This window comes from Boleophthalmus pectinirostris, unplaced genomic scaffold, assembly GCF_026225935.1.
Source record: "Boleophthalmus pectinirostris isolate CB_2022bp ecotype Guang Dong unplaced genomic scaffold, ASM2622593v1 HiC_scaffold_4, whole genome shotgun sequence".
In the NCBI taxonomy this organism is placed as follows: domain Eukaryota; kingdom Metazoa; phylum Chordata; class Actinopteri; order Gobiiformes; family Gobiidae; genus Boleophthalmus; species Boleophthalmus pectinirostris.
Window position 1 is genome coordinate 12,410,997 of NW_026571353.1, and position 24,100 is coordinate 12,435,096.

General features: G+C 41.5%; 1 protein-coding gene across 2 annotated transcripts in view; it reads right to left on the reverse strand.

Annotated features, from left to right (window-relative positions):
• kat6a (K(lysine) acetyltransferase 6A) overlaps window positions 1–23,494 on the reverse strand; it is a 29,190-nt gene extending 5,696 nt beyond the window's left edge. The window contains exons 1-15 of one of the 2 annotated variants that reach the window (XM_055161388.1): window positions 23,371–23,494; window positions 20,664–22,027; window positions 8,134–8,242; window positions 7,578–7,693; window positions 7,195–7,276; window positions 6,938–7,046; window positions 4,912–5,186; window positions 3,699–3,811; window positions 3,094–3,209; window positions 2,706–2,847; window positions 2,056–2,217; window positions 1,731–1,824; window positions 1,427–1,658; window positions 834–1,029; window positions 58–750 (exon numbers count right to left, since the gene is read on the reverse strand). In XM_055161388.1, coding sequence (XP_055017363.1) covers window positions 58–750; window positions 834–1,029; window positions 1,427–1,658; window positions 1,731–1,824; window positions 2,056–2,217; window positions 2,706–2,847; window positions 3,094–3,209; window positions 3,699–3,811; window positions 4,912–5,186; window positions 6,938–7,046; window positions 7,195–7,276; window positions 7,578–7,693; window positions 8,134–8,242; window positions 20,664–21,320 — 3,096 coding nt within the window. In that variant the 5' untranslated portion in view covers window positions 21,321–22,027; window positions 23,371–23,494. Of the gene's footprint in view, window positions 1–57; window positions 751–833; window positions 1,030–1,426; window positions 1,659–1,730; window positions 1,825–2,055; window positions 2,218–2,705; window positions 2,848–3,093; window positions 3,210–3,698; window positions 3,812–4,869; window positions 5,187–6,937; window positions 7,047–7,194; window positions 7,277–7,577; window positions 7,694–8,133; window positions 8,243–20,663; window positions 22,028–23,370 lie in introns of both variants that reach the window. The other variant, XM_055161387.1, reaches the window with a different exon arrangement.
• Window positions 23,495–24,100: the final 606 nt, after the last annotated feature.

The window sequence follows — 24,100 nt, forward strand, 5'->3', positions numbered from 1 at the left end:
ATGTCACAAATTCATCAAAGTTATTAACTGTTGTACTCAGTTCGTTTCCTTACTAACCTTACACTTGAGCCCCATGGCTGGCTTGGTGAGCATCGGAGGGGAGCATGCCCTCGTGTCTTCATCATCCTCATCTTCGTCATCTTCCTCCTCTTCATCACTGCTCTCACTAAAGCAGCTCTTCCTCATGGGAGAGGTGTCACCGAGCCTGGGGACTCCAGACAGCTGGCCCAGACTGTCCCCAGGCCCCTCACTCAGTCTGGGTTTGGGACCTCTCTTTTTTCTGGGGGGGCGGCCTCTCCGGGAGGGGGTTATAGAGTGACTGGTCATTCCCAGTTTGTGAAAAGGTACAGAGTCTGTTTGTCTGTCCAAAGAGAAGAGTGGTGGGGGGCTGCTGGCAGAGCCCACAGTCTTGTCTTGCTCAGTCTCTTCCTCTTCGTCTTCATCATCTACGGGCCGGATCTTAGGAGGGCGTCCTGGATGAGCATCTCGCCCTTTGCCCCACGGCCAGTTTTTGGGCGGGCGTCCACGGGGTCGGCGCTCTCCATTGGTTGGAGGGACAGGACGCTGAGGTTCAGAGGCAGGGGCTGTGCGGGCTGGAGCAGAGTTTGGGGAACTTTGGCCGATGGGAAAACCCAGAAAGCTTTTTCTCTCTTCCTCCTCATCCTCCTCTTCATCTTCTTCCTCATCCTCCCTTTTCTTGGCTTGACGCATGTGCCAAGACATTGATGGGGCTTTAGGATTCGGCTTTATCTATAAAAGTAAATCATAATTGTTCATTAACAGCAAAGCCAAGAACAAAACAATTAATTCCTGCTATGAAACTGTAACGTTACCTCTTTGCGTTTATTTTTGTCAGCTTCATCTTCGTCGTCATCGTCATCTTCCCCCTCTGCATCAGAAACCACGGTGTTAGTCACAATTACTGGAGTCCATCGAAGACACTCTGGGTCCACCTCCAGCTGCCGCGGCCGGGCTTTGAGACGAGCCATGTGGTCTGAAACCAGCTTCTCACGTCGTACCAGCACCATTCTGCAAAAACAACTTTGTCTCAGTCTTGTTTTTATGATAGGACCGCGACCTGCTCGTCTTCAAGGAGATGTTGTTGCTTTGCTGGGAAAGTTCTATGTATATATAGCACTTATCTCCCTAGAAATAAGTAGGTGACAACAAAAAGCCACGATATGGGTCAGAATTATATATTCAGGTTACACTGTACACAAATAAGTCAGTTTGTTCAGTTTAATATTTTTGTTTCTAGTTGTTGTCATTGTTATATTTATATTCTTACGTTTTATTTCTTCTTGTTGACAGGCACATTATTCTGGCATTTTTGTTTTTGATTGCATCCCCACTTTATTTCTTTGTCATCTGCACTTAGATGAATACTAAAGAAGAGCCTGCAAGTGAATCCTGACAAGTCTCTTACCGCTCTCCTCTTTGCTCCAGCATGTTGAGGCTGTGCAGGGTGGAAGTGATGTCTTGTGGGCAGATTCCTGTTACTTTGCTTAGATGGCGTATGGTGATTTGTCGATCGCGCAGTTCATGTAGACACTCCAGCACAACGCTCTTCCAATAGGCCATGTAAGACAACCGGCCGAGGTCAGAGAGAGGCTTTTCTGGTGATCCTGGCTGGCCTTCACGCTTTGACAACAGATAGCCTGTAACGAAACATAGAAATTGTTGTAAAACACATGGGGAACATGCTAGCAAACAAAAACAAATAAACTTACTGAAGTCAATGAGAAATCGTCCATAGCCCTGGCGCTGGTATTGTGGAAGAATCATGATGCATGATACATTGTATTTTTGTTGACAGTGCTTTTCCTAGAGACAAAGAAAGCAAAGCTTTACAAATGATCAAATTTATATGTTTGGCAGAAGTTTGAGCTCTTAACAGATACAATACATACATGTTGACCATTATGTATACATATCCAGGAAGTAAATTTATATTACAGATAAAATTGTCTAAATACTTAAGCTATATAAATTAAAAGCATGAAAAAAGCAATGGCATCTTTGAAATGTGGAGCAGTGGCTGAAATTGAGCCCCACCTTAGAAAAGTATCCAACGAGGTGACAACCCTTGCTGTCATTTTGTGTCAGGACGTAGAATAGGAAAGGCTCCACGTCATAGTACAAGGTCTTATGGTCCAGGAACAGCTTGGCCAGCAGACACAAGTTCTGACAGTAGATTGTGCTCACATTTCCATCAACCTGTAAAGAGAATAAGGCAGATTAGCAGACTCACTCCACAAGAGCACAGCAGACCAGTGTAAAAGTAGGTGTTGGGCAATGATCCTGACTGTAAGCTGTGCCTTGAGAGACTGGGGCTATTGGAAAAGAGGGAAGGAGAGAAAGACAAAAGAAAAGGAGGGAGGATTCAGTCTGGCAGCTCGCCACCTCTCAGAGTTGAGAATGGACTGCAGAGCCAAGAAACAAGAGCTGCAGTGACCATGCTTTGCAAACAAGACACTAAATGATCCCAGACAGGAAATTCCAAACACCTGGGGAAAGTCATAAACCCAAATACTATAATGTACTACTATACTATATAAAACCACCTATAATGGTATGTTTTTGAAAGATGGCAGTACATAGGGATAACATGCACAGCAGGATGAAAATCAAGCCACAATTGTCTGAAGGATAAACACTACCACTACACTGCCATATATATTAAGTCTGTTGGTGAAAAATTTTACCTCGAATACAGAGACTTCATCCTTCCTATAGATCTCGTTGGCAGGAGGGTGAAACCACTGGCACTTCTTCATGTGCTGGTAAAGGATGCTGCGGCTTTTCATGTAGCGGAGGCAAAACTCACACAGGTACAGTTTGGGAAGCCTAAACACAGCAAGGAACAGATGACTACTGAGCATCTCTATATTTCTTGAAAATACACTATTACAGTAACAGTAAATAGACTTTTTTGTTTTTTTACTTGAAAATTGAAATGTATGTTTCCAGCGCTACCACATCATTGCTATAGCTTTGTAAATGAAAAGTAGGCAATATTAAAGCATGTACTCACCATTTAGAGTTTATAGTTCAGTTAATACTTTAAATAATGATTACTTTTCATCTTATTACCTGCTGTATTCCTGCGGATATGGAGATGAATACCACGTCTGGATCTCAAACTTCCCAAACTCTATGACTGAAGGACAGCGCATCTGGGGGTCAGGAGGTCCGGTCACTCCGACTTTCTGTATTTGCAAAGGGTAAGGAGGACAAAAAAGTAGATAAATAAATCCAAATTCGTTACAGTTAGGGTTGCAAAGGGAACATTTCATAGTTGCAACACATTCAACTCCTGCAATTTAAATAACGATGCACTAACTATAGTCTTATAATCTCATTACACCCTTTTTAGTGGGCATTAAGTACGCTACTTTGCAGAAATCAATGCTGGGTAGTAGTGCTTTAGTACAACTTCCATACATCCAACAAAAACAGACATGGCACTATATAGAAATGGGTATCATATCGGAAATCAATAATTACCACTATTGGTACATCTGCATAGTATTTAGAGTAAAGCATGCATTTGGTTGGAAAAAGCACCACTATATTTTAAAACTAACAGTAGCTACCTTTTATATGTGGCCACATTCCAAACAGCTCAAGTAGATTTACAATGCTATAGTAGATTTATGCGAGGAGTAAAGCAGTAAACCGAAGGAGTTTTAGTGCACCTGTAGAGCCAGCTCCTGGATGTGTCTGAATAACTCAATGTCTTTTTCTGTCAGATTTTCGTGACCGGGCAGTTTATCATCCTCGTCACGCCAGTCGCTGCCTTCCTGATTGTCTGGGGATTGGAAAACACAGTCACCATTAGCGCAAGTCTTGTGAGAGGCTCTCGAGACAGGGAGCCAAGATGTCTGACGATTGATTTTTTCTTCTTTTTTTACAGTGATGTTACAGCCACAGTGCGCAGACAGACACATGCACTGCCACAGAAAACATTATGGTTCACATACAGGGTTATTGAACTCAGTGATTCTCAGACTTTCCCATACCAAGTACCACTTTAGAACATTTGGGGCTTTTTAAGTACCACATTTCATTGATTAAAATGACTTAAGGCTGGACTTAAACTAAATTACAATCAAACTAAATAGATAGTTGCAAGTTCTGGCGTGGTAAAAAAAACGAGTCAGTAAAAGCATCACAAAATTAGGTCTAGACCAAGTCTAAAACTCTGAATTCAAGACAAAACCTAGGATTAATAATCAATTTTCAAAGTCCAAAAGAAAGCCCATGTACCAGCAGTGATACCTGTACCACAGTTTGAGAAACACTGATTTATTTAGCTGATAAAGCCACCAGGGGACGAGTGATAGACATCTGAGGGAGGGGTGTCATAAACTCTAATAGACTCAAGACCTTGTGGATCCAGCTATTGTCAGTAAGAGACTATTGGCCAAAACAGAGCTAATCGTCTTGTCAATATTTCTGCTCTCAGTGTGTGCTGGGACCCAGTAGAAGCACAACTGCAGGTGTCCTCTAAAAAAATTGAAGTGTTTTTTTAATGCATGAGCAAACATTTTCTCAAGCAAAAGAAATATAATAAATCAATGCTAGCCTTTTTAGCACCGCTCTGCAATTTCCAGATACAGTACAAGACCAAATATCATTAGTTAAACACACAGTTTATAGATCAAGATGGCAGAGCTGAGTGGGTAGAGCAGTGTAATTAGGTTTGGTAAAGGCATTGCATGAATAAACTGTGCAGCATATGTTTGTTAGTATGCTTCAAGCCAATTAGTTTGTAAAAAAAAGCTCTTGGGGTTAGTGCTGTATTAAATTACTGCTTTTAGCTACAGAGAGCTATTGCAAACAGCAGAAAACACCCCTTCCCCTTACCCGCCCTGTCATCTCCATCTCCCTTGCGGCTGGCTTTCTTACGGATGCGGCACTGCTGAGAGTAGTCCACCACTTCCTGACGCGCCTTACGCCCTTCCGGTGATGGCGTGAAGAACTTTGTGAGTGCGTCGATCAAACCCTTGGTCTTGTTGTTGAAACGAAGACTGCTTTGGGTCAAGTCATCGTCCTCGCGCATCGAGAAGAGCAGCCTGTCGTCGCCAGGGTAACCATCGCAAGACGAACTGGACGAAGAGTTGGCCGATGCGGAGCGCTTCCTTCGACCACGGCCGCCGAGCTTCTTGAATGGCCTTCCTGGTCTGCAGGGGAGGACAGAGAAGGGATTGAGTGATAGTAAATTCTTAAAGTGTCTATGACAGTTTGAACAACTCATTTGACTAAAACTCATATTATGACTAAGCTCATTATATTTATTAAAATATTATATTTACTGAAAAAAAAATTTTCCCCAGTTTAACTATTTTTTAGGTTTGAAAACTGGCCCAAAACTCTGATATATACAAGAATTACTATTTGACAGAAAACACTTGAAAAAACATTTTCTTATTTGAAGAAAATACCTTTATTTTGTTGAAACAATGTTTAAAGTATCAGAAAAAATGTGTTTCTTTTGTGTAAAATGTGCCAAACTTTTTGACAGAATTCTTCCTTTATATGTCATATTATGTCATCTCATCAGTGTGGGTCTAAAATAGAACTCTGCACTTAATTTAATTTTCAACAGATTTTTCAACTTTTCTTCACAAATGGCTTCTTGATTGGTGTAAAACTATCATTTATATTTGCAACAGGTATTATGCCACTATATTAAGTCAAAACTAGAGAATCATCCAAACCTGTCATATGCACTTTAAATGGTTTTGTGCCACTGGTTCTAAGACAATGATCAGGCATAACATTATGACCATTGGCTAAATATGCAGATCTAAATTTAACCTATGTATAGGTGTAAGTGCTAATATGATGATACTGTGCACATGGCAACCTAAAATATTTGACCAATTTCTCAATATTAAATTACAGTAATATTAAATGCATTACTTTATTATAAGTTTCCTTCATATTAGCAACAAAATCTTTTGATGTGAAAAATGATTTGTGAAATTTAAATAAAATCCTCAAATTATACTGTGCAAACTATCCTCAAAATGTGCTTTATAAATATATTTTGTCTAGGGCCGGGCACGTTAACGCGTTAACTTTGCTTAACTTTAACGCAGTTTTTATTATTTATATATTTATTTTATTGTAAACGCCTGTTTCTCACTGGCTTTTATTTTGAAAAAGTCCACCGCGAGCGTTTCTTTAAGTTTGACGTCTTTTCTTTACACTTTTTTCACTTTTTTCTGACCACGTGAGATGCAACGTGCCCGAGCCTCCGCGAGCTGCGGGCCCGGCCGCGGCTCTGGCCGCGGGCTCCGGCTCCAGCCACGGACTCAGCCGCGGGTTCAGCCGCGGGCACCGGCTCTGAGCTGAGTTTATTTCTTTAGTTCAGTGCTGGAGTAACTGATTTACCCAGATACCATTGGAAGAAAAAATGTGTACATTTCCAATAAAAGTGTGCTATACTCTACTTTTTAATTCATTAATTGGTTTTACGTATAACATGCGATTAATCGTGATTAATCGCTCGAACTCATGCGATTAATCGTGATTAAAAAAATTTTATTTTTGCCCAGCCCTAATTTTGTCACATTCCCAACCCTGTTAACACAGTTGTAACATTGTAAGCTGCAGCTCATCCTTCCATGACCTTTATTTGACTACTGAATATTGGGAACACCTACATGAGCTTCAGTACTGTGGACACCCTTATTCAGCACTTACAATTTCACCATTGCAATTTTTCTGTATCCATCTTATGTCTAAGCTTGTATCTGGTGCAATGTTGAGCAAAACACAGACTCAGTCCCGTCAAGTTGTCAGTGGTCATGACGTTTCTGTTCAATGTATAAAATGAAAGCTACTTCTTAGATATTGTTCGTATCTTGTTAGAACAGCTCAACACTGAAAGAACAGATGACGCCATTAGTTGAAAGTGTCTCTTTACCTGTTCTTGGGCCGCCCCAATGGTCCGCTGTAGCGTTTGATTTGTGCTGCCTTGTCATGTAAAAGCTTTCCCTTTTTCCTCGGCTGACAGATTTGACAAATCCACATGCCTGGAAAGAGAAACGCACAGGTTTACACACTGAAGAGGATTAGACATGACAGCAGAAAATCCTAGTAATTATTGCTTGTATGTTGATGTTAGGAGACAATAAAGACATATTAGTGTCAGTCAAATGGAGGAGAGGACTGTGTGTTTACCCTTTGGCATCCGCTGGAGTGGAGGGTCACAGCACTCCATGTGGAAGCCCCGGTCACAGGAGTCACAAAACAGCATGTTGTCCTACAAACAAGGCACAGCATTTCAAATGAGTTGATTTATGAATATCATGTATCAAAATTTAAAAGCATCTTTTTCTGTTTATTGCAAATATATGTCTAACATTTACTTTCATTTTCATGACCATTTCAGAGACAATGGCATCTGACATGACATTAAAAGCAGAGACTGAAATGGGCTGGACTAAAATAGCTTGCTCCCAGGACTACAGATCTATCTGTCAACGTCTCTATCCGACTCTTAAGCACAGAGTGCTCACAGACACTGTTTGCTGCCAGTCCGCCATATTCGCTCATCCACTCACCGCATTCTTCCCTTGATCCTGACAGCTGCTGCAAGTCTTGCATTCAATGCACTGCCACCACAGTGCCTTGACTCGTGCTGTGAGCTCTGGGGAAAACTTGAGACAGGACGGGTGGCCTGCAGGTAGAACACATGCATATTTAAGTGCATCAACATCACAGCTTATTTTTCTGTCACAGTCTGACTGACAGCCATGACCCACTTGCATCACTACAGAGAGAAGCAAAAAATGTTCTTTTGGAAGAGAGATCTCCTCCAGGATCCAACCTGGCTGCAAACAGTGTTAAAACATAAATGACAATCTGCCAGAGCCGTGCTTTTCCACGCTTTGAAGAGACAGCTTTATATCGAGCACAAAGTCAGAGAAGAGAGGGAAAACAACCTCCTTTACACCAAACTAAATGTAGACCTTCTCCTACTACAACATATTCATTGACTAAATGTAACAATTGCATTTACAACACACTAAAATGGCATTCAGATGTAACTGAGCATCAATCTCTGTTTACACCGTGAAAGACTGCATTAATTCACATGAATCAGAATGCATCACTCACCACTGTTGCCACAGTCTGCACAGGAGATGAGTTCCTCGGGCTTCTTATCGCGGTTTTGCTCCTTGGTGCCCAAACAGAAACTGCAGATGGGGATGGGCTCTGCCACAGGCTGGAGAAGGACACAGGAGAGAGGACATGTGGTTAATGTTGACAGCGAACAGATGAAGAACATTTTGTGTGCCTATCAACTGAATGACTGCAGTCGTGTGTAATCAACTTTCAAGGGCTCAAATAAAACTGCTGTTACACAAGTGGCTTTGACTGTTGAAAGATCATGAGTTCCTGTGATGACGAGTTAACTTGTATCATTATAATGCTATTAGCTGCTTAGTGGCCAAGAGTCTGTACCTTTGTGATCAAAAGCTATAACTTGTATACTGGATATATTCGATTTTTTGACACATCAAGAACATAATTGAAGGCAAGCATGTTCTGAGCTCCCATACCCTCACTATTAAAGTTTAGTATTTGTACTATTTGTTGGTTACAAATCAACAAAAAACAAGGTGTTGCTCCACTCCTAAGAACACCTGCATGTATAACGGCCAACCACTGTTATTCAATCTGACAGAGCAACAAAACAAATCTCGTGCTTATTTGGGGATGTCATTCAAACAACAGGTGGAAAGTATTCAGAAGACATCGCGCACAATGAGACCGCTGCTATTGTCTGGGGAGCAGGTGTAGTTTGGGGATAGGACACAGTGCATACAATGTTACACACGAGAGTATTGAATATTGTGAGCTTTATGAAACCGCTATGGGGACTGCCACTGCCAAACTAGACATGGGGGTTGTTTGTTTTTACCACAGCGCCTGTCGACAAGTAGAGAGGGGGTACAGTAACGCGCCATGCAATGTTTCCCCAAGATACACATCCAAACAAAGCAATGCAAACAACTGTGGAAAATATTTGCTTTTATTGCCAAGTGCTGATTTAAATGTGTGCAAGGAGGTATGTGTAAAAAGACAAAATATTCAAATAACCAACATTACATTGCTTATTATACAAAAATGACTGATAATCGAAACAACTACTCATGATCTTATTCTGACAATGAATTACTGTTATCTGGACTATACAGTCTCTAAAAATACATGCCAGAAGATGCGTTACAATTATTTTTATCAACAATAAAATCTAAAATAAAATAAATTCTCCATCGAGCCCTCTGTCACAATATTTCATCCTTTATTACATAAATTTAAAAAAAATAATCTACAACACAATACATCACTATCTGCTCATCTTTTAAAATAATTGTTAGATGCAGCCTTATTTGACAAAACGTTAATCAAGTATCCATTATAGTACTGGAAAACTGCTACTTTTACCCATTGGTTTAAGTAAAGTTAAGCAGCTAACCCATCCTTGCACACTTGGTAACGTAATGCAAGAATAATGAAACACCAGTTCATTAGTCAAAACCACTTGACAAATTCGCCAAATCATTGCATTTTAGACATTCCCATTCCAAAAACCTCAACCAGAAAAGTGAATTTTACCCCCCAAGGTCATTACACGCTATCCAGTGCAGCAGTGAGACTAGCTCCTGATTTATTTAGATGCATGAAAACAACAAGAGGCCGACAGGAGCTGGGGCCGGTGTCAGTGTTAGCGCGCGCAGAGCTGCAGAGCTGTGCTGAGGCGAGAGGCAGCGGGTCCTGGCAGTGGAGGAGACAGGGACACGCGTTTGATTTATTGGGTTCATTTCCTTCTGACTCAGGCTGCTCACAATCCCTCCGCCCCCCCTCTTAGCCCCCCTCCAACAAGCAACCAGCCACCAGCACACTACAGCACGCAGGGGAAGGGAGAGGGGAGAGGTGGTAGTGAGGAAATGCAAATGATCCGATTACACAAGTACATACTGGGTAAATATGTTGAGGCGATCTGTGGGGGAGCTGCGTGATATGGAAAAATGTCACTGATACAAGCTGAATACTGAAATTATGATGACAGTTGTGCCTTTATTTGAATGTACCATTAGACAAAGTAAGCCGATTGTCATTCTCAAAATTGACCTCTTTATCTCGACTTTCTTTATTCAGAGTTTAGTCAACAAGCAAGATTAAAACAATGCCAAATTACGATGGAGCTTTTGGTTTGAATGAACTGTAGCTGAAGGACAGTGTCTTGAGGTTAGACAAGTAAAAAAAAAAAAAAAAAACGCTAAAAGGTTTTTGGGCATATTATACAGACTGAAAGATAAAGAACCATTTTGGTACTTTCTCCATCTCTAGGAATGCCTTGGCGAGTATGGATGGGGGACCAGGTAAGGTAAGTTCAGTGGAGAGGGAGATGTAAGGACAAACGAGATAAGATGCAACAAGTGGAAAAGGAGACAAAGCTTTACCTGTGAATAAATATAAAAACTGAGCAGGAATTATCTAACTATTTTACATTCGCTGAAGATGGAAATGCTGTTTGGTTTATTTGCTGAAAGACATGCACGATTGTTTCTGACTAGTGTTCAATATTCATAGCCAAGTTTGAGGTCATATTAGGGCTGTAGATGATTAAAGAAATTCTTGGACCAGATATGTCCTGATAATCAGTAAATTGACTAAAAAGGGGGTGTGACAAATGCTCTATATATCTTCATGTATCTGACTTAAACTGCACAGTACAAGGTAACAATGTATTTACAAAAAGACAGCTTAAACTCATCAATCATGAGTTTAATCTACATACTCACTGACCTCTACTGCTGTCCCATTCTTTTACTCTAAACAAAATAATGAAAAAATTTGACTAATACAAATTTTTGTCAACTAAGACACCATCAACAGATGAATCAACTAAGCCTCTTTAAAGACCTACAGCTCCAGGTACACTGCAATCACATTCCTTTACAAACCAGTAATTCCTGTGACTAGAAATAGCAGTCTAATGTGGAAACTTAAAGATGTAGTCCTTTTTGCAATAAATACTATGTACTAAGCAAGCCATTTAAATATGAGCTACGGGAAGCACTTGTAACTAGCCTAAGCACCAGTCGATAGTGAGTGTGCTAGAAAAGATGAATAGCCATTTCTTAAGGAGACAGAACAAGGACACGGAGCAGAGGGCAAGCAGAAGGGAGCGAACTGTTAAGTGAAAGAAAAGAGAGAAATGTGCAGCAGCCGGGGAGCTCCGAGCGGGCTGCGTGAGACCAACACCTCAATCATTCCTGTCTCTTAACCCTGTGAGTGCCGGATGGGGTCAACCACTGCATCCGCGCTTGAGTAAACACTGCTATAGAGATGTGTGTTAGAGAGAGGCTTCGGTTACCACGGCCACTGTAAATTAATCCCCAGCAGATACTAAAAATGAAAAGCTAATCCTTCATGACGGGGATATTGGAGGAGAGAAAGAAACGCGTTGCTCGTACTCCTCCTGAGAGTTATTTTCCTCTCCGTTTCAGACTTTTGGAGCTCGTTCGGCGTGGGCTGCACTGTCGCTCCAGAAATTTCCCTCGGCAAGACGGAGAACCATAGTGGTGCTAGTAGTAATCACCTCTATATAATCTTTAATTACTTATTTTAGCACAGCATAGTTCAGACATGGAAGATAATTAAAAAATGACAAATAATCATGACAATTAACAAAAAAATGAATATCCGGTCTTAACACCCATGAACCTACTGTTTACTTTTGACACAAACTTGTATAACTCAGTCAAAAGTATCAAAAGTCAGACAATCAATACTAATCAATACTAAAGCTTGTCTTGAAAAGAGATACTCATTTGAGCAAGTATCACTACTGAAAAAGTCACATTCACTGAAATGAGACCAGAAATGAACCTTTCCTGTGTAGTTTTAGAATGATCTTGAACTGTTTTAGACCAAGTACAAGACCTGTCTGGATGACTGAGGGAGTATACAGATAAAACAGCACACAGTAATATAAAAGAAAGTACTATGAGTTAATGTTGAAAATCACATTCTATTGTCTAAATAAAGAGATGTTTTTAACTATCCTTGTGGTACTGGAACTGGAACTGTACCAAGTCTATTCATTAATATCAAAATCAAGTTTGAAAAGTTAGTATTGTGACACCAGTATCACATATTCTTGTATAAATTGCTAATTGGAAACATAGTTGTCATTTGGCTTTGTGTTGCATGTTCATGTGTGATGTGGTGTTGTGCAAAAATATTGGATATCTCATTAGAGTTTGCCATCAGTCAGAAGTTGCCAATATGATAGATATCTCGATACAGTGAGCTTACGATTCAAAATTATATATTTCAAATCGGTTCGATACAGTTCAATAAAAATAATGGCTTAAATCACAGGTGTGATTACTAAAAGTCTTTGTTAAACCACTTCTTGTGCAAAATATTTCAATATTTTTGCACACCCCTATATATCATAGTGTTTAATTTCAGTTAAGTTAATTTGAGAAGTATCAATATCATGGGCAGCTGTTCTGATATACTGCCAAGAGCATTTTTTTGGTACATTTTACAAAATTATTTTGTGAAAGAGTTACAATTGTGTTGCTTGTTTGGAGAAAGGAAACTTGTTTATGCAATACATTTGACATATCCACTGTTTTGATGAGTAAATTGGGCGTTTTTCATATGAACTTTGCACAAACTTAGTGGTTTAATAAAGACTTCTATTATCGATTCGATAAAGTTAGTCATACTGAATAACCAACTATAATGTATTGAATCGAAAGTGCACCATCAAAAAACTTATTTTGTCCTGGCCTACAGATAGAGGTATGTCTCGCATTGGGAACTTAATGAAACGCAGCCCTCTTCATGTGTTTGCCTATGTTAAGCCTGAGTGTTGTTAGGATTTAGGAACAATGCAGCTCCGAGCCAAATGGGACACGCCTCATAGTGACGGTTAGCAACTCTGCAGTGACTGGGAGGACTTGAAATGCCACCTTTATGTCCACACACACAGCTCACCTGGAAGATTTTTCTGGAATCAACAATTGTGTTTAAAGACGACTATGACTTCTTTACATTTTGTCACTATAAACCACAACATTGATAATAGAAACTGGTCCATTGACTTCCTGTTGAAAACCGCAGATATGATTCTCAGCTGCTAGTATCAAGAGGCTGAGTGGCATTTCACAGAAGTGAGCAAGTAGCAGTTTTTGCAAAATGGCTGCAGAACATTTTGAAATCCGATGTGCGTATACATGCATTTTTAATTTTATTTCATTTATAAGTAATTAAGGTCCATGGCTTAAAAATTTCAAGGCTGAAATGCATTACAGTACAGGACTATGATAACATGCATGAACCAAACATAACAGAACATCAAGTAAACTAATGGATGAGAGGAAACCATTATGACATTGTGAAAAACTCGCAGAAGTCAATTTTTACATAATGTGACTTTTTTATGTGGATTATTTTTGAATGGAATATTTTTCAAAGTTAATCAATCCATTAATAATTTTGTAGTAGAGTTGCTGTCTCATCTTCATGGGAGCTTTTTCTTTAAAAAAAAAAAAAAAACAACCTTTGAAAGTTTGACATCATAAAAAGGACTCAACTCAGTGTTCACCTCTCAAATATTTGATGGGGATAAAGTAGTTCAAACAAGGCGAGAAAACTGCATTCATAATCAATGCAGTACTTGTTTCTCACTGTTACTTCAGTACTTGTATAGTATCTGAGGTTGTGTACCTACACGACTAAGCCATTTTTTTCTGAATGAAGAAAGTGAATCCTTGAGGCCACATACCTGTTTGTTTGCGGGTATAAAAGGAGTGAAAAGAACAAATACGACTGACCTGCTTTTCCTCTTTATGCTTATTGCTGATTGTTATGCAAAGACAGCGGTCAGCAGAGAGACAGGAAGTACAGTACAATAGGACAAAAAAGAAGGAAGAAAGACTCGAACTATAAACAGAGAAAGTCCCACGCTTTGCCCCTGAAGAGTCAAGTGGCCTCTAGTTTATACTCGTCTGTAGGTTACTGAACAACCCTGGAATAAGATCATAAACACTCATCATGTGATCCTCTTTTATACTTTCAATGCCAAATAACGTTCACAGTGGTCAGTTTAGTACATCTACCCAAGCAATGGAAAAAATGAGGTAGGCCGGGGCAAAAAGTTTGCAAAAACACAATTTCTCAAAAGTTCAATACAGAACTTTATTTTGAGTGCTGTGAGAGTATACTTTACATTTTTGACCTTGGCTGCATTGAAAAGTAGACTCCAATACTAGGAGGTAAGCAGCAGCAGAGCTTATTTTTGCGATGCTTTGAGCATAAAACCATTATTAAAATGCGAAAAGGTGAAACGTCAAAAGATGTCTGATTTATAAAGCAACAGCTATTCAAAACACTCTATAGCCTAATTCCCATGACACATCCCTGGTTGGGTCTTTCCTGTGACATTTCCCACCTGTAGCTCCGACCTGTTCTGTGCCAAAGAGCTCGTGAGGCAGCCAAACTCCGACTCGTATTAAATGAGAGGTTAGCGACGGAGAGCAGAGCTAAATCACTGCATCAAACGGAGGCTGCTGGCTCCACTCCAGCCGTCACCTCCACAGCTGCTAAACACATTGGCTCCATTCGCAGGGTGCCGGGGTTAGCCACACGCACGGCCTCTCTGCTACACTTCTCACGCCAAGTGCCATTCACATCACAGGCAGCGCTGAGGTGGAGCTACGTGCCCAGTCACTGTTAATACGCTCATAACAAGGCAATGGTGAAGGCTGCTCATGTTTGGGTTGGCAGGAGATATGTGTTGATATTGTTTTATTGCTCAAAACAAAAGCAGAGTAAAAGTTGGTACAAATTTGATATAATTTAACTTTCTGAAGGTGGTAAGTCAACTGCGCGATTCCACTGAAGCAAGAGAGCAACTTAAAATCTTACTTTGGAAAATTCTCCACAGAGACATGTTGTCTGCCATACTCTAGAGGATTATAACCAAAGGAATAACATCTCTCTGGAAGGAAGCAGGAGGCCCTTTTCCAGACCAAAGAGTCAGATTTGTGGAGATACAAGCCCACTCAAAGTAAGGACGTATGTTTTCTGATGCAATTAAAACATCCAAAAGTATTTTTTGTTAAAAATTACATAGTGTGGCTTTAAGGAGACATTATGTGAAATCAAATGAGCTCTACACCATGTTAGAATTTCTCCTGTATTTACTCAGTGTTGTATTTCAACTGATTCATGCACTTTTATGTAATCTTGTATACAAGGCTTGAGCACTCAGTGGGTAGAGACAGGGGGTACTTGTGACATATTTTATGTACGGTTTAAAAAGATAATGTAACCTTTTTTTTTTCAACAATACAAACAGGAACAGTGCTAGAGTGAAATGCCAGGTAGAAAGTCAATAGGCCTGCTTCTATTATTACTAAGACATGTTCAGTATTGTGTTTTACAGTGAAAAAAAATCATAAAATAATGATCGCATAATGTTAAAATTTAATACAAAATAAGAACCAAAAAGTGACTCTTACTGGCAAATATGTTGTTGTTTTGCAACAGATGATGTGTAGGCATGAGGCGGAGGAGCCCACAGGAAAACTTTCCATGCGCCGGGCAAACATAACCACCACATAACAACAACAAGAGCTGTAGATACGAATGCAGGGGCAGGGAGCGGAGGAGAGGAGGAGAGGAGAGATGGAAGATGCACTGGAGGCATATAATCAATGTCTATGGGGCATTTTGTATGGCCCGTCCTCTGAATGAGACAAGCAGGGATGTCTTCACCTTGAGCAAATACAGGCAAGGGTAATCTATGTCAGGTTACGCACGGCAGTTTGGGGCTGATCTAGTGCGTGCTGCTGGTAAATATCTCTATAATGGCTTCTAATAAGGGCTGACTAATGCACAATCTATATAGCATTAAAGCTCTGTGGAGTGGCAAGCATTACCCAAAGCAGATGTCAGTCAGTGGTAGGATTGCCAGAAATTTGTATCAAAACTAGATACTTGTTTGAGCAGGTATTGATGCTAAAAAAGATATTAATAGGACAGAAAGGAACCTTTCCTGAAAGCTTTACCATGCTCTGGAGCAGTATCAGAACAAATGTTAGAGCACATACACTATTATACGCACACAAACCACTATGGAACCAACCTGGACGACTGAAGGATTGCATTTAAGGCTATGTGGTAATATAAAAAAGGTACTATGATTTTTACAGTGATCAATGTAGTATCAATATCGACTTTGAAACTGGAACATTTTTGGAGGGAAACCACCAAATGGGAGTAATAGCTTGACTGTTGTTGTGTCTTTTCGGAGTTTTTTCACACGTCCTCACCGTGACACCGCTATCGTCATGGAGAACTCTGGTTGAACCCTCATCCAGCTGTTAAGAGGGCAAACGTGGGGCAGGGAGATTTCTCTTGTCCATTATGACAGCATGAACATCACAGTCGCACATAACGCACTCGCCGCCAATACCCACGCGGATATACACACAAAGGCTAGCGTCAGGCCCATCCCACCTAATGGCCGTCGCTTCATACAGCTAACGGGCGCTCGGGGAGGCAATGAGGTTTGCCATCTATATATCCGTGACCCTTGGATGACTTCTCTCCCCCATGCGCCTCCCCCGTCCTGACCTGGCAATGGCACCCTATTAGGGGCGAGAGGGGGGACACAGAAATAAGGTCTGTGATCCCAGTTTTGAATGGAGTACTAGCCGCGTGGTGAGTACACAAATCTCCTGGCAAATGGGGTCAACGCTGGTGCTTAGCCAATTTGTTTTGATTTTCTCCTCTCTGCTTGTACTCACACACACACTCACATACACACACACTTGTACGCTCCCCTCTTCCATCTGAAATCATAACCGCTAGCGATCATGCGTGGCAATATGGCAGTGATATGGTGATCCGGGAAAGACAGCAGCGCGGAGAAGAGCCGCCATGCAACACTTGTCTCATGATTACAGATACTGCCACTGGCACATTCACATATTCATCATGAGGAGCATTATAATGAATCGAGCACAACTGACTGGGAAGATACAGCAAACTGGAAAACACACAAGGACTTTTTTTTACGTTTATCTTAGCGTGTTGTCGGTTGTCACGATAATAACATTTCAAACTCGATTTTGATACCAAGGAATAGTCTCGCACTTTCTGTAACAGAATGTGATTTTTAACTTTAATCCCTAGTACTTTCTTTTATATTACCATGCGGTCTTATATGAGTGTACGCTCTCAGTCGTCCAGGTATGGTCCGTAGTGGTCCATGGGTGTATACTAGTTTATGTGGTACTCTCCTACTTCTGATACAGCTCAAGATCATTCAACTACTCAGGAAAGGTTCATTTCTATCCCGTGAATGCAACTTTTTAGTATCATTTATTTACTGCTCAAATTTGTATCTAGTTTTAAATATATAGTATAGTATATATCTTTTCAATACTTTTGACAACCATATTTAAATATACGTCATCAATTATATTCTCCTGTTGTTGCGGATGGATAGCTGGAATCAACACCAACAAACTGGGCTTTAGAGTTGACATTTTATACATTTCATTTCGATTTTAAAAGACAAGCACAAGTTAGCAAAGTGGAAAAAACATAAAGTAAAAAGGTGGCAAAGTTTCACTATTGTTCTTGCTGTTTTAATTTCCACTGGCTGGTCCATCAAACCCACAACTACCTTCTTGAGTGTAACAAAGGCTTACCACTCCGTCACCAACTTCTACATTACACGTAATAGGTGTGTACAAATATTTTCTTCTCAAAATATATCTGATAAAATGCTCTTCCTGACACTAGCAGACAATTCACAATATGGTATCCTGCCTCGGTCAATCACATGTGTTGTATTATTTACTGGCTTCTCAAAGGTGCTAAGCCGGACAAAAGCATTGTAGCTTAAGAGGAAGCAGTGGCACTGATGACAGGGGAAAATAGCCTCAGAGGGAGAATCAAGGCCACCGTACTGGCTGTGTGTAGTACAGATCTGACGAGGAGAGCCACAGGGAGCCACTTAATGCAGCAAAAGCCCATATCCACATTCCCCTGTATTTAGTCATTGTAACCGCTCTTCTCCTACACCAGCTAACGTCACATCCTCCGTCACTACAGCCATAGATCTTGTCTCTGGTCTCCCCGTGTAACCCTGGTATACACATATTCTCCTCTCTATGACCTAATCTATTGTTGTGATTATTCAGGTCACAACATGATCACACAAATAATAATCATGAGAATTTATTATGCAAATATTTTCAATTCAATCTACACAAAAAAAACACAATTAACAACTAGAGATCAACCGATATTTCATGATGGATGCCAATTGTGCAGAATCCATAACAACCAATAAGCTTTGCTGATACTTATTTATCATATCATGTAAAGCCTATGTCACATAAACTTGAATTGAAAAATATATGAAAGTATTCTGTTTGGTGAAGACATCAATACTTGCTGAATATAAAACAGCTATGTTTCTTCTCACAATAGTCGGAGCGCAAAAAAAAAAAAAAGGACATTGTGGCATCCCTGGTCCAAACAATCTCCATCTGGTCTCTCTGACTTCACCACTGAAACATTTAACATGAGCTGTCCCACTGATGTTCTCAATTCTACTCATCAAAAGGTTGTCACTCACACCGTCGTGCATTGCCACCTCTTATTCCGCGAAATCCCCATAGAACATCTCGCAATATGAAACGCTATTGAAACCAGCCGTTCCCAATACGCTGCGTTACATAACTACTTTACAACTTGAATGGGGGAGTAGTAGTAGTAGCGTAGTACTATCAGGGTTGAAGGAGGCTGCCGCGGTCATCTTAAGAGGTAAGCCTGAGTGTCTGTAGCCAAGCGGGTCAGTGTGTTAGCGGACCCCATGTGACTGCCTCCTGCTCTCTAGGTTAATCCTCCTGTGTGTGAATGGAGGCACTGGCCATCTCCAGGCAGCACTGGCATGTACACACCCAGATATAGGACAGGAATAGCAGCAAACAGAGCTATGGCAGCAGGAGTATGTAGGTGGCGATAACCCTGTGACATATGACCCACTGACAAGCCACTATGTTTGCAGAAGTGTGAAGCTCCACTTGATCTATTTGCATACGTGGTCAATGGCATGCTCTAAAGTTTTCTTATGGGCAACACCTCAGAGCTGGTGTCATATTGTGGACTATGAACGGTGTTAGCATGCACGGCTAATTGGTTGCACAACTACAGCTCAACACGGCTGATTTAGTTTGACTAGAAGGCATGTTACAGATAGAGTAGGACATCAATTACTGCAAGAGTCACTCGTATTTAAAGGTGCACTGTGTAACCTTTCTGGGTAGGGGTCAGAAACCTGCCTCTTTCCATAAATATGCTATAGTTTTGCTTAGAATGTTCCACAATAGCATCACATATATCTATATCTATCTTTGACTTATTGAATTACAGGTGTTTTATTGCCCAAAAATACCTATGCTTTCAGACTGAGTGGAGTTTCCTTTCCACAGACCTGTAAAATCTCCACGGTGGGAAAAGTTTCACAGTGCACCTTTTAACTGGATTTTGAATGGTAAATATACCAGCATCTTACTACTACTACTCACATTATTTTATTGTTGACCAAAACACAACTGGATACTTCTGTTCGGCATACATTTCGAAGTCTAGTTGCGAGTCCAGTTTTGGTTGAAAGTAGTAATGTGATTTCCGTGAGTGCTCTGTAAACATGAGGACTTGAACATGTCTCTGGCCCTTTAGAAGAAGAGGAGGTTAGTTGCCGACTGCTGCCTCTGATCAGGTTACAAAAGTGGGTGTGTTCCTTTGCTCCTCTGTCGCCTGGATGTCTGCTTTTCTCTCTCTCTCCAACTCATTGTGTCTTTCTGTAACACTCTGGTTATGGAGGCCTGTAGTTGACGTCATGCAGGCCTCTTCCACCAAAACACCACCTCTCTTCTCTCTCTTTCTTCCTCCCTCTCTCCAGACAGCTCCTGACTGGGACTAGCCCGCAGCTGGTCCACATTCACTGCAGGAGGCTGGGAGCTATGTGACACTCTGCATTGACCTCCTCCTTAAAAACTTGCCCCGCAGACGCCCACCCATCAGCATTCACAAACCCATCGACTCTCAACTGAAGTCGACCTGCACACCTGGGCCAGAGGAATCCTACTTGAGAGCCAACTCCTGCAGTTTGTTTACTTGTGTCTTCCCAGAGTCAGTACAAACAACCAAAAAAGTCTAACCTAGCTGAAGCTTGCTCTTACGTGGGCTTCATTTTCCAATCTGATTACCTGGCACAAAATAACCAAATTAAACCTTCTGAACAGCTTAAACTCCAAAAACATACAGAAAACTTTTATGTCCATGATCTTAAAATCTGTTGTATACAGATTACTGTATTGTACTTAACAAATAAAGCTACATCAAGTTCAAAGAAACAGCAGCAGCAAAAAAGGAACTTGACATTAAGCAATGCTCAAAATAAACAGTTTAGCGCCCGCATTCATAGTTCAGTAAGCACACTGGAATAAAAGAAGTGACCTGGAGTTGTGTCAGTACTTATATTGCAGTTTTGTTTTGCTGTTTGCACATGCGTATACAGGCAAATTCTTTACCTTGTCCTTCTCGTGAGGGAGCAGTCTCACAGGTGGCAGTGAGTCCAGAGACACAGTTCCGGTCCCGTCATCCTGGTGATGGTGTGAGCTGCTGCGGCTCACCAGCTCAAAGAGAGGACCCTGTTTGACCACTCGCCCATGGGCCACTGCGCGCTTCAGGGCCACCCTTAGCTGCTGGTGGAAGATCCCAGTGCCCATAGAGCCGCTGCTGGACAGATACGACGCCACATCCGCCTGACACTTCAGAAAACGCTCAATGTCTTTTAAACTGGAACCTCCAGGCTCATGAAGCCCCTCTAGTGCCCGTTTGATAAGCTTGTTCCAGTCCAGCCCTGGTTTCTTTCCTGAATGAAAGTGTGACCCCCCACTCGAGCTGCCTCCGCCTCCAGAGCTGCCAGTTTTGGTTTTGGGCACAATAATTCTCCCAGGGTTGTCCGGGTCCTTGTAGGAGTTGAGCCCCTTGTTGGTGACCTTGAGAATAGTCCCATCCTTGACACTGAGTTCTAACTGTTCTAACACAGTTTTGCGATCCAGGCCATGGGACATGTTGACCGCATTGCTGATGCGCTCTTCGGAGGGCCGCTGTTTTTGCTTCTTCACCTTTCGGATGGCCTCTAGGATCCATTGTGTGTACAGCGGGTTGGCTAGTTTCACCATGGCTGCGGTCAGTTGAGGTGGAGGGGCTCAGTGCCCTACCGCTATGACCACAAAGAACTAAAAGCCAAGGGAAGTCTTGGCCTGCGCCGGAGCGCCGCCGCTCCTCTCGCCTTTGAACCCTCTACCTGCGCACTATCCTTTGTCCTGGGGCCGCACGGATATTCCCTCAGAAGCTGAGAATGAGCAGCACGGTAAAGAGCAGCTGACCATAGCACTAACTCCCGAGCCAACCCTCCACCTGGTAAAAAAAAAAAAGAGGCTCCTTTCTTCCAGCCAGGCCAGGCTGCCTGGCAGAGCAAAGCTGCAAACTGTAGTGGGCAGTTGAAAGCTCACACAACACAGTATAAGTCCAAGAAAAAAAATTGAGGTTTATAATAAAAAATAAAAAATAAAGGGTACAGAGTCACAATAATAAAAAGCCAAGGAAGGTTGAGTGCTGAACACTGTATGAACAGTGAAATGCAAGTGTCCAAAACATGAACTTTCACAAATGAAAGTTAGACCGGGTACAGTTTTTGGTGATTAAAAGATTTTTTGTTCGTCTTTTATCCGTGTTGCAGTTTCTCATAGATCAATTCCTGTGTCTTGATGGTGCACACCTGCCGCACTCTGGACTTCTCAGCTCTAGGACGGAACAGCTATCTCACCCCAGGGAGCAGTCAGTGCGATCTCCTTCATGCCTATTGCACCTGAAGAGCTGATAAAACCTGCAGAGAAACAGAGGACACATGTGTTAGTTCAATCTGCAAACCCATATATAGTATTTCTGGCAGATAAAGCTTGTCAATAAACAGAATAACTGTATTCAATTTGGGTTACATCTGGTAACCCTAATTAAACCAAATGAAAAGGGTCAAACAGGATAAAAGCAAGATATCAACTCATACTACTGTTGATATGCAGCAAGATATTGGTCCAGACAATATCTCACACTGATATAATAAGTAAAAAGCACAACATTTCAAAGGAGCACAAAACTTTTACATAAAACAAACCTAGATTAAAATAGATAAATGATAACATGTCACTTTATTATGACTACTACCTAAAAGTCTCAAACCCTGCAACTCATGTATCTAAGATAAGCAATGTAATACAATTCTTTCTGTACTTAAACTCAAACTTGTAGCCAAGATAATGCCAAAAAGTGAATAAAGCACACCACATAACCCCAAAACTACACTCCACTGCCCAAAGGCTAACTGGGGGTAGCTAACGTAAACATGATGCAGTCAAAACATAGACTGTTAGCAAACATTAGCACGGAGGCTAGCTAAAAATCAAAGCTCAGTGAGTGTTCTCATTGCCAAAGTGTTTCCCGTGGTGTGTTTACTCTCACTGATATGATATTGGCAGCCAAGTATCTGACAACAGGGCTTCCCGCTAACTACTGCTGTTGTTTAGCAAGCTAATGTGAAGTGCTAACCAGCGAGCTAATGTTACGACAATGTTACAATGTAAACAGCACAAATCGAAAGCAAGAGTGAGCGATAAGGCTGTGCGCTCACCGACAAGGTTCAGACAACACAAAGCATCACACTGCAGCAGCCATGGCGAAATGTGTTCCTGTGAAAGCCATTTAGATATAAACGTAAAACCGCGGCCTTGTAAAAAGCACAATGCAACTCGCCATTAAGGCTAGTGTGCAAGTGCAAAAATTAAGACATCATAGCCTGCAGTGTTACACGCTCCAAGGCCTCGCTTGCAGCCTTCGGTGTGCGCAAAGATCTGCTGCCCGCTCAGACGCGTCTTTACCAGCGGTCTCTTACCTCGCACAGACTTCCTCCCTTCACCACCCACGTAAGTCCACAGCCTGCGGTTGAAGACGAGGCCCAGAGCTGAAGCGGAGCTGCTAGGCCTCGGCTCCCCCTCTGTACCCCCCACCCACCACGGCGATAATCATCCCACCGTTCGTACCCCCTCGCTCCCCTCTCCCTCTCTACGGTCCCCCCAGAAAGCCAGCGCTGGTCCGGTTCTGGTTTGCGAGGGAAGTCCGAAGAAAGGGCGGCCATGTAAAAATCTATCCAGGGTTATATCCGCTGTTACTCACCGGAATTTGGTGTCGAGTTGCCGCGGAGAAGGTGCCAAACCCGTGCGCAACGGAGACAACAACAAGCCGAAAAATGCAGCCAGAGACTACGGGCTCTAGAGCCGACGCCATCTTTGAGTGAAACAGGAGCTGTGCTGGTGGGGGAGGGGGGACACTGAACAGTCAGCCAGGGCTAAGGGACCGTCTGCAAAGTGCAACGCGAACATCTTCATGAAGAAATCTCCACTGCAAGGCGCGGGAGGAAGCGGGCGGCGGCGTGTTCTACTCAAATCGGTTTCCTGCCCAGATTTGCGCCCCCTAAAGTTGCACATCCAATCATCACACTGTAACCACTGGCTCAGATTTCCTTGCCGTTATGATAAAAGGGAGGGAAAATAAAATTAATGAATGAAAGAAAGAATAATTTTACAAATAACATTTAAGTAAAATGCGTTCTTTTTCATCCTTAACAGCCTTATAAAACTCAATTAATTAATGAATAATTAGGAATATTAATTAGACCTAATTAAAGCTGACTAATACAACTGAAACAATTAGGCTATTAGCTGTAAATTACCCAGACCGGACTATGTAATTAAAAACATATGCTGACTTTATGAGTAAAAGTAACATAAACAATTCATTGCATTACCTTTAAAATGTTTGGTGTAGTGTGGAGACAATGAGACAGCTGGACAAAAATAAGATCTCTGATGAATATCACTAATACTGTTGTTACAAAATAAAATAT